General features: G+C 41.4%; 2 protein-coding genes across 2 annotated transcripts; both read right to left on the bottom strand.

Moving 5' to 3' along the window:
* Window positions 1-1,396: 1,396 nt before the first annotated feature.
* Window positions 1,397-2,836, bottom strand: LOC115804771 (potassium voltage-gated channel subfamily A member 1). Its single transcript, XM_075353544.1, is given in 17 exon segments — window positions 1,397-1,536; window positions 1,539-1,620; window positions 1,623-1,703; window positions 1,705-1,734; window positions 1,736-1,800; window positions 1,803-1,848; window positions 1,851-1,919; window positions 1,922-1,969; window positions 1,971-2,099; window positions 2,101-2,118; window positions 2,120-2,212; window positions 2,215-2,252; window positions 2,255-2,342; window positions 2,344-2,466; window positions 2,468-2,554; window positions 2,556-2,624; window positions 2,627-2,836. Coding segments are annotated over 17 exon segments (1,416 nt in total).
* A 4,532-nt stretch (window positions 2,837-7,368) lies between these two features.
* Window positions 7,369-8,818, bottom strand: LOC115804770 (shaker-related potassium channel tsha2). The gene is given in 12 exon segments (XM_075353543.1): window positions 7,369-7,797; window positions 7,799-7,849; window positions 7,851-7,940; window positions 7,942-8,013; window positions 8,015-8,107; window positions 8,110-8,220; window positions 8,223-8,393; window positions 8,395-8,559; window positions 8,562-8,596; window positions 8,599-8,647; window positions 8,650-8,775; window positions 8,777-8,818. Coding segments are annotated over 12 exon segments (1,434 nt in total).
* Between the last annotated feature and the right edge of the window lie 1,419 nt (window positions 8,819-10,237).

The raw sequence follows: 10,237 nt of genomic DNA, 5'->3' as shown, positions 1-10,237 counted from the left end.
GCTTTGATACTTTGAAGATCCATGATATTTGCAAAGTTTGATTGCAGAAATGGTCAGCATGAATCAATGTTTACCTTTAATTTTCTTGTTTAGAGAAGACCCATGCACTGCACTATTGAAGTTACACTGATTTTTTTTTTTAATATGTGCTGAGTATGAGTATAGTACTTTTAATTCTTTTTCTCTCATCTTCTTTAGCTACTTTTTTTCTTCTTAATTTAGAAAGTCTGCATCCCTGTGCGGGCTTGCATATATTTTCTTGTTGCATTTCAGAAAATTTCAGGATTCAAAGTCCCTAGTTCCCTGACAGTAACAATGACAACCTGTAGGAAGTGTCTTAATCACAGCAAGCTGCATAATAGTCATGTCATGCATTATCTATACTAGGATACGCGGTACCTTAGTTGAATAGGCCATAATGCAGGTTATTTTGGCATGCTATGATCTCATTTAGACTCGATTCCCATTAAGGTTAACATTCGGGTCTTAAATATTCCTAAATAATAAACACTTCAAATCATAATGAAGCCAGCTCACTTTCCATGAGGGTCGAATGAGAGGAAACGAATGAAGAAGAACATCAAAACAAAACAAAAGAACAAAAAACAATTCCATTGGTTTAGGAGATAGTCTCATGCAGCCAAGATCAAAAATGATGATAATCTAAACAATGCGTAATATGTAGCGCTTTTTCTCGTCGTTTGTGCTGTCTTGCATCTAAAGGGCATGGCATTTAATCACATGTGGTGATATCTTAATTAGCAGCATCTGCTGGGAAAAATCGCAGCATTGCGGATGTCCCATGAGGTGACGGCTTTGTCCTTACAAAGCATCCCAGCAGGAGTCAGTCTTGTTCGAGTAAGGTGCGTTTGCTGGTCAATAGATCCTACACGCTGTTAGGAGGACCACTTAGTGCGTGCGTAGACCAAACTCTGCAGACGTTTCCTGCTCATCTCTGCAGAACTGAGAAAACTTTAATGCATTTTTTCAGGGATCACTGTGCAATTTGCTGACAGGTAATCTGTAATCCATGCATAAGCCTTTGCTGCCTCACAGACAATCATCGAGAGTCTTCATGTGCGCTTGCAGACAATTTGTAAGTGCGCGCGGGTTTGTCAGTTAACCTAGAGATTTTTTTCTTGCTTATTTGAAGGAATCCAGATGAAAAATAATGTACTAACTATTTAACTGGCACTTATTCTAGAGTCTTATTTTTGTCTTATTCCTTAATATGCGGAGTATGGTATTCGCAATGCACGGGCACACTAGGGAGGTAAATGAAGCATTCAAGATGATATTTAGTATTTGCCTGACTCTCTCGAAGTCCCATAGCCTACTACACACCCCTCACTTTACATCGTCTAGTTAGCAGTTACTTTTGTTTACACAGTTTTGATTAGCTCATAGTGCAATTGCCAGTTCTGAGATTAGCGTCTCTAATATTGTCTATTCTATTGTTTATGTCTCCATCGATCTCCATGTACTCTGACTTGCTAACGGTCGAGGAACTGCGGCGACTAGAGTTTGAGTCAGACGCAATGTTGGGATTAGCTGACTTGAGGGAGCTGGGGCCTGCTCTTCTCCCTCTGTCTCCCTATGGTAGAAATAGTTGAAGTTGGAAGCACGATGACCGCACTGGAAGGCGCAATGGTCAGCACACCAGCTATAGCACACAAAGAGCCCACAATCTTTCCCCCAATGGTTAGCAGGGACCATGTCTCCGTAGCCCACAGTTTGTCATGGATACAACGGCCCACCAGAACGCGTCTGGTATGCTGCTGAAGTACGACTGCTTTTCCTCGCCTCCGCAAAGTACACTGCACTTGAGAGAGCAAGATTGACGCCGTATAGAAGAGGAAGAAGATCAACAACCCAAGCTCCCGCATGCTGGCTTTTAGGGTTTGCCCTAAAATTTGCAGGGGCCCTTAGAGTGCCTTGACAGTTTAAAGATCCTAAACACTCTGACCAGAGCGAATCACCCTGAGAATGGCCAGAGATGTTGCCTGTCTCGCCTTTCCCCTCCTTGTTCTCTGCGTCTGCTGCCAACTCTGTGCCCATGTTATGAAGTACGGGATAATGGCTACTATATCGATAGTGTTTCATCATGTTTTTAAAGAAGGGCTGCCTTACTTGGGCACGCTAAGAACCGCACTATCAGTTCAAATGAGAACCATATGATACAGAGCGTCTCTACGATGAAGAACGGATCAGCCAGAACATTTGGTTATGGTAATAGAAGGTGCTATTCCCTAATTGTCTCTATCCGCCCTTACTGGGTCTTCCTTCATCTCAGGTAAAGTCTCCAAACAGAAAATCACAATGGAGATCAGAATGACCATAACAAGACACTATGGCAATTCCTCTAGCTGGCCCGGAGCTCTCATGGGTGCTAGCGAAAAGAAGCCAAATTGACGTTGGGAACTCCCGTTCTGGCAAAGGGCGCTCTTCTTCTCGGATAAAACCCTCAATCCTCGCGAAATTTCTCCATCGCCTCTACCCCGAGTTCATAGAACTTAATTTCTTCGGAGAACATGTCCAATGGGACGTTCACTGTGCCTCCTAAGTCGTCCCCCGGACTGATAGTAGTAGAGGATAGCGTCAAAACTAGGACGATTATCTATCAAAGGAAGTACTCGTTTCTCAGGGGATCAAAGTACCTGCATCCTTTCTTGGGGTTACCTAACAGAGTCTCTGGAACTGAGCGAGAGTTTTGAGCTGGTTTCGAGCGAAGACCAGCAATATAAATGAACAACCCTTTCACAGCATTCATGTCATCGATGGATCCGGGGGGTACGTGTCCTGTGGGTGCCCCGTTAGCGGCTGAGGTCTCATCCATTTAAGCCTCCGGGCCACTACAGTCATCCTGCAGGTCGGAGTCTGTCACTGCAGAGTTGCGGGATTGCGGGTTAAGTTGATTGAATAGACATCCAATTTTTGTTTGAAATTTCTTTCGAGCTCCGATACCTCTCCCGTTTTGAGCTGTCACAGGTCCCCGGGCGGGGATAGCTTGCTTTTCGTCAGGTGCTCCCTCCCTGCGGTTCTCGCTGACTCGACCATTGCTCCTTTTCGCTGCATCCGCTACTGCTTGCCTCTGTCATCCAGTCAGAAAAAAAAATGGTTCGAACAGCGGAGATATTTGCCAGCTCAGCAATTTATCACTCTATTTATTTATTTAATTATTATCAGTACGTAGTTGGGCTATTTAATTGTTGAACCCAGAGAGCTACACAGATTAGCTGATGAACATTGTGTTACACATGACAAATATTTGACAAGACAATGTCAGTTTTGTCTACCACTGCATATCAATTTTTCTAATACTAGTCGTAACCAACTAACACGCTATTTTTTTCGGAACCCTGGATAGGAATAAAAAATAAAAGCGGTGAGAATACAGTATACAGTATAAATAGTAGAGTGGTTGGTAACAACTAATAATGAGCGTAATAACCTAAGTTCACGTGTGTATGTTTTCATTCTTACCTCAAGTAAATCTTTAAGGAGACTGATGGAGATGGCGTCTTGACCGTATGCACGGTCATCTGACGGCGAATCACTCTTGTCCGTGTTTTGATGTGTACTTTTACATCTTATCGAATTCGCGTATCTCTGTACGGAAGCAGTCTTCGTAAACCATTATTCAATATCGAGTCCCACGACTTTACTGCAGAACAAACAAAGCTTCAAATCTTGATCACGCTGAATAACAAAATCTCCCGACGCGCGATATAGATTCATGCTGAAAATACATCAGTGAAGAGAAAGTAGATTTGAAAGATAAGGAAAACAACACGAAGCTGCAGCATCTAGTCCTGCTGGTGCTACCGAGCATCGGTTGTGAATGGCTTATACCGCATGAGAAATTCTAATGCTGCAGCTCAGGGGGAAGATACATTAAGGGCCCATAAGCGAACCCCTGCCATTTCCAGACATTACCGCATCAGCAAAAAATTCCTTTTAAGAGTAGACAGCATGACCAGATACTTGTTTTACCTGGATGCACTGATAAAGGAAGGGAGGTGAAATGTGCTTAAAAGGAGAAATCAATGAAGGGGAGAGAACAATTCCTTATTAATGCCTAGCATATTGTTGTACTGTATTGCACATGTGAAGTGACGGGGAGGGGGGTGGGACGGGACAGTAGGAGAGCCAGAGGAGGCCGATTGGGGGAGGGGTTACGACGCAAATGAGCAGACCGGCTGTACTAACGCACGTTAGCCGACAAGTGCTTTCCTCACCACAAAACAAGAGCATTCATGTGCCAACATCGGCGCAGTGGTTGATCCGTCTGGGGCTGATGTGATGGAACCATTAACTGTTTCTTTAGACCAGTAATTCAGGGAGCTGCCTTGCCTACCCCATGTGCCTCTGTCATAAAAAACTGAATTTTTTAAGACGTGAAGAGAAATGTAAAATATGTTATGTGATAGCACAGAGACGGATGATTCAATTCAGCAAAACCGACCAAATTCGTTTGTCATGTGCTCTATTTTTGTTGTTTTGTCGATTGATATTTGTAATGTTGCTACAATCACAGAGTGTTTAACTTGAAACAACCGCACACTAGGGGATTCAATGTCTGCCATAATTAGAGAAATAATCAGCCACTCTTCTTATATAGCACACGATTCCACTATCAAACGATGCGTCTCTATCTGGACGAATCCTATGTTAGACTGGGATTATCAGGACCACGGACAGCGATTAGAACGTTCACGCCGAGTTCGAAAAAGTATGGAACAGATAGTAATACAAAATTAAGTGGAAATAAAATTTAAAAAAAAAAGGTCTCGCTCACTTTAGTTGGAGAAGAAGATCAATCCTCAAATGTAATTGTACCCCGGAAAATTTTCTCATTAAAGGATTTGCACGTTACAACAAACATTGCTGTTAATGGCACTTCGGTATCTATTCCATAGTGCAGACTCTGTAATTCGAATGCATAGCATCATTGCCAGTCTTCAGTGGAAAGCTACTGTACCTTACCACAAATGTGCATAGCTATCTAAATTACCACTACATCGAGCCACGCTAAAAGAGAGTATAATGAGAGTAGAATGCTTAGTCCATGCTCTTTCCAAACATTCAGCTTAGCTATGGTCCTAGGATTCAGTTCTCGTCCTCTAAGAGCATGAGTAGCAAAGTTTAGCTCTTACTGTTACTCTCTGTTAGCCCTGAGCAGTGTACCAGTGAACCCAAAACAATGAAAATAGTCACACACAATAGACCTAGAGAGTCATTATCCCTGATTCAAATCATTCTTTCAACGAAGCAGATTACACACAACTGTTAGTGCAGTATGGATGTCAATGTGAACAAGCTCTTCCAACACCTTTAAATATCATGGGAATTATTTCACTAGTGTTGTACTACTTAATCATGTAGTAGTTAAGCACTTGTCCCTGTGAAAGCTTTCAATTCTACATCATGCTGTAATGCTCATAAAGAGATAAGCATTAAGTTTACATTATGTCTCTGTCAGGTGCATATACAGTCCAGTTTATTAGCTCATACTGGACCTGAGCTTTTCCCACCTCCCAAATATTGTGTATGTGCAATCATTATGACTATGTGAAACAATGTTTAAAAAGATTAGAGGGTTGGAAATGAAAATGATAAAATATTTATTCATAAAAAAATACTGAAAATGTTTACACAGTTCAATGAAATTGTTAAAAAAATATACATCTTTGATCAAATTAATCTGCAGGGCGCTGCAAATGTTTTGGCAATCTTGTAGTAATTACCCATGTTAACTGGTTTGCATTTTACAATATTACTGTGGCATGTCCTCCCTGGAAAGGAAAAATAAATCGTTTTTGCCACTTATATACAAAAAACATTCAGTACAGACCTAAAATCAATAGATGACTGTGGTTACTGTATACTAAAAAGGAACACATTTACAAATATACTATCCTGTCCCCTTTCTTGTTCAAAAATCTTCAACTGTCATAAGAGATTTGAGTGAAGATTGCACCCACTGTAATATTCAGGCCATATAAGACAAATTGGTCTGAAAAAAAAAACTGTCTCTTAACATATTGAGGCCCCACTTCAGAACTCAGCTGACATTTCTGCAAGGACATTTAAAAAAATCTTCAAAACAATCTGCAGGAGAGAGCAATGTGTGGGAGTAAAGGAGATTTATCCCCAGCATGTGCTTTGGCTTTACAGAGTGCATGTTGACTGTCTGACACTTTTAGAAAATACATATATGATAAAATTTTGGCACCATGATTCAGAGTGTCAATACCAAACTTAGATTTGGTGCTGAGATTTGAAAGTTTACAAAGTCAGAAACATGTATTGTGTTATGAAAGACAAAACCATAGCTTATCTAAACGACAATAAATAAAATAAATTATAGATTACAACATAATTTACAGTAATTTACAAAGTATTTATAGGCATTTTATAAACAGTTTAAAACACTTCTCAAATACAAGCGTAATGCAACTCTAGATCTTGCGTGCAGCTGGTTTACTTTCTGGTTGAGTTTTTGATAGTGATGATAAATGTTGATGATGGTGATAAAACGACGATAAAAAGGAAACAATAAATGACAAGAACCGTGTCTATCATTAGAGATCATCCTGTAATATATACACAAATTTTAGTGCCACCACAGGTTTAGCCATACAGGGCGCTAGCTGTATAGAGAAGAACATAGTTCGTCTACTAGTCCGTTTGCACATAACATCAGTTCCTCTGACAGTCAGACCGCACAGTGGCGCTCTTGGCTCATAAATTACTGAGCAGAGACGATTTCTAAGGATTTCTAAGAGGAACGTTTATTACTAGCGGACGAAAGTTTTGGCATTTCGTTATGTGAGAAACAGTGCACTTCCCTGGTCGGACTGGCTTGATTCTAAAACATGATTACGATTTTGTTTTATAAACCACACAGACCTTGTAAAACCTCGCCATCTGATTTTCTTATGCATTAAATTCGTAATTTCTGATTAAATTATTTACAGGTACCGTAATTATCTCCAGCCAGCCATCGTAAATGGGACTGTCATAATTCCACAGCGGACTGAAAAGTTAGTGTTTATGAAGCACTGAGACTGAGACAAAAGTAGTCGTTTTTGGGCTATCCTTCTTGACTTGACATAATAGCCGCATATGACCGTATAGTGATTCGTTATATGTTAGATTCAGTTCATGCATATATGTGCTGAAGCAAGCCTTAGACTAGTTTTAGAGGTGTTTAAATCCTTGGGATTATAATTTAGGCTTTAGTTTTGGTTTATTCCGACACAGCCTAAATGCATTGAAATTATTCAACAAAGTGGAAACTGAGCATTCACGTGACCATACTCACAAAAACGCACGTGTACAGGATCCAGTACTTGTTGGTAACGCTCATACATCTGTCAGCTTCCCCATGTATTCCTCAAAAGTATTTAAATTGGGATACATCGATAAATCGAAGTCACTATCATCCGAATACTCTGTTTTGATGAGAGAGGGATTACTGTCACTCTTGATATTTTCACCAAATGAAGGTAGTGATTGACCACAAGTTACGTGTGTGTACTGTTCGCGGTCCTCTTCATCGTTTTCCCTGCGATAGAAATAATTGAAATTCGATACAATTACAGGTACGGGTAGGGCGATAGTTAGCACCCCGGCGATGGCACACATTGATCCAACTATTTTGCCTCCAATAGTCACCGGGCACATGTCACCGTAACCGACGGTAGTCATGGAAACCACCGCCCACCAGAACGCATCTGGAATGCTTGAGAATCCAGACTCTGGATCGTCGACTTCGGCGAAAAAAACGCACTGGAGAACAAAATAATTCAATGACGAGGAAGAAGATCAACAGCCCTAATTCTCTACATGCTTGCGTGGAGAGTCCGCCCGAGGATCTGGAGACCTTTGGAGTGCCTGGAAAGTTTGAAAAATCCTGAAACGCGCACCAGGCGAATAAACCCTAAGTATCGCCAGAGACATAGCTTGCTGCATGTTTCCTTGGTGCTCTGCAAGCTCCAAGCCCAAGGTAAATGAAATAAGGCGCAATTGCTACAATGTCAATAGTGTTCATTATATCTTTATAGAAGGCAGTCTTGCTTGGGCATGACAGAAACCTCACACGTCAGTTTCAAAGCAAAACCACACGATGCAAAGGGTTTCCAGCAAAAAGAATGGATCTGTAAACGGGCTCGCCTTTTTCGCAGCAGTTGTGCTATTCGATGCATGGTGATGTATACGAATAAATGGCTCTCATCTCTGAATTCTGGCAGCGTTTCCAAACAAAAAATAACGATCGATATCAAGATAATCATAACCGATACAATAGCGATAACTTTGGCCGGCCCAGAGCTGTCCGGATACTCAAACAGCAACCAGACCTGACGTTGAAATTCGTTCGAGGGCAAGGGGGCGATCCTCTTCATTTAGTATGCCCTCGTCCTCTTTAAAACGTTCAATTACGTCCTCGTCGAACTCATAAAAACTTAATTTCCTCCAAAAATATTTCAACTGGCACATATCAATGGGTCTGCGAAGCCTCCCACCTGACTGATAATAATAAAGGATAGCGTCAAAAACTGGGGCCGATTCCTATCGAAAAAGTATTCATTCTCAAGGGATCAAAGAAACGCACCCTCTTGCGAGGGTCTCCTAGCAAAGTAGAGACGGGTACCGAGCCAAGGTTTTGAGCTGGGTCTCGAAACGCAGTCCGGGATAGTTGATAACAACCCTCTCGCTACATTCCCGTTCAGCTCGTTCCTCGTCCGCTCGCATCTTGAACAGCGGAGCCAGAAACCACAGTCTCATCCAGGTTCTCCCGGGACACAACTGTCATTTTCAACCCCCAAGGGTAACGCCACGCGCACGCTCCACGGTCCCTGGATTTAACCCTCTCTCCAGTCTCTAGATCAGTCAAGTTTAGTCGTCCAAGAAAACAGAAATACTCTGATTTGTAATCCACACTTCAACTAGAGCTTACCTCTTTCAGCCTTGCTTGGACAACAACAGATTTGAAAAGTTCTCCCAACCACCGACTTACTTTTGCACACTGCGAGCAAGTCCACTGTAGCCCACACAGTGGAGTTTTAAAGGGATCTAGCCTTCACAGGGGCTTTGCCCACCTTACTTGATTGGCACATTGACTCTCTCTCTCTCTCCTCTCTCTCTCCTTTTCTCTTGTTTGTATGTGATACACCAAACCTCTGTTAATCATGACAATACAAGAGATATGGAAACATAATATGTGCATTGAAAAATAACATTCTGTTTTGTCTGAATTTTGTTATAGTCCATTATAAGATTAGAATAAATAATTATATGCTGAATGTCTACTCTAACTCTTATGCCTGCCAAGAGTGAGACATAAGGGTCCTAACAGCTAATTTAGCTACACCTTACAGTTGCCAAGTCTAGTTTACACAGATCTTGAGCTAAATTTCCTTCCGATTCTCTAGACGTGTGCGTGCACGTTGCAAGTGTTACGGGGCCTATCAGACCAAAGCACTGGAAACTTCTGCCTTCACTGACACCTGAGCAGCCACAGAGGACAACATCTTAAGGAAAGCTGTAGCCAAAATAACACCTTCATTCCTAACACTTAGAGGGTCCGATTTTACAACTAGGAACATGAGGCCTCATGAAGAAATTTGACCTAGGCCTCAGGTCACTGAAAGACTGATGTGTTAAAAGGATAAGATTTTCACTAATTTGCGGTGTCAGTCATTGTGTGCACTTGCTAGTGAAATTAGTCTTGATTAATTTCTTAGACATTGATTCAGTCAAATTGCTACTAATCTACTCTGATAGACTTTTCCTGTTTACCCCGATTATTTCCTCTCCCATCAAACACAGGACAGTCTGAGTTTAACCAAGGGGATAGTGGACCTATAGAAAACAAGACTGATGTCACATGCAGAGTTTGTGAATCATGCTTATCTATGCTGTAGCTCATGTAACCTGACTCAATACAAATCCCATATACTGTATAATGAACAGAACACATATCGGATGACAAATGATTAAAAGAGTGAATCACCTCTATTATGATTAACAGAAACAAAAATACAGACCAAATTTCCATTTCATAAACTCTTTTCGATTTCCAGATGGAGGGTGTCATAAATTTTAATTTCCTCTAAGTTGAGTCAAGTCCCGTAGCGTTAGGTGTCAGTAGATTCAGATCCAGTAGAGTCAGGTGCAGTAGAGTCAGAACCAGTTGTGTCAGGTCACAGTAGTGTCAGGTCCAGTAGTGTCA

Source organism: Chanos chanos, chromosome 2 (genome assembly GCF_902362185.1).
Source record: "Chanos chanos chromosome 2, fChaCha1.1, whole genome shotgun sequence".
In the NCBI taxonomy this organism is placed as follows: domain Eukaryota; kingdom Metazoa; phylum Chordata; class Actinopteri; order Gonorynchiformes; family Chanidae; genus Chanos; species Chanos chanos.
Note: the sequence above shows the minus strand (reverse complement) of the source record. Positions and strands in the feature narration are given on the sequence as shown.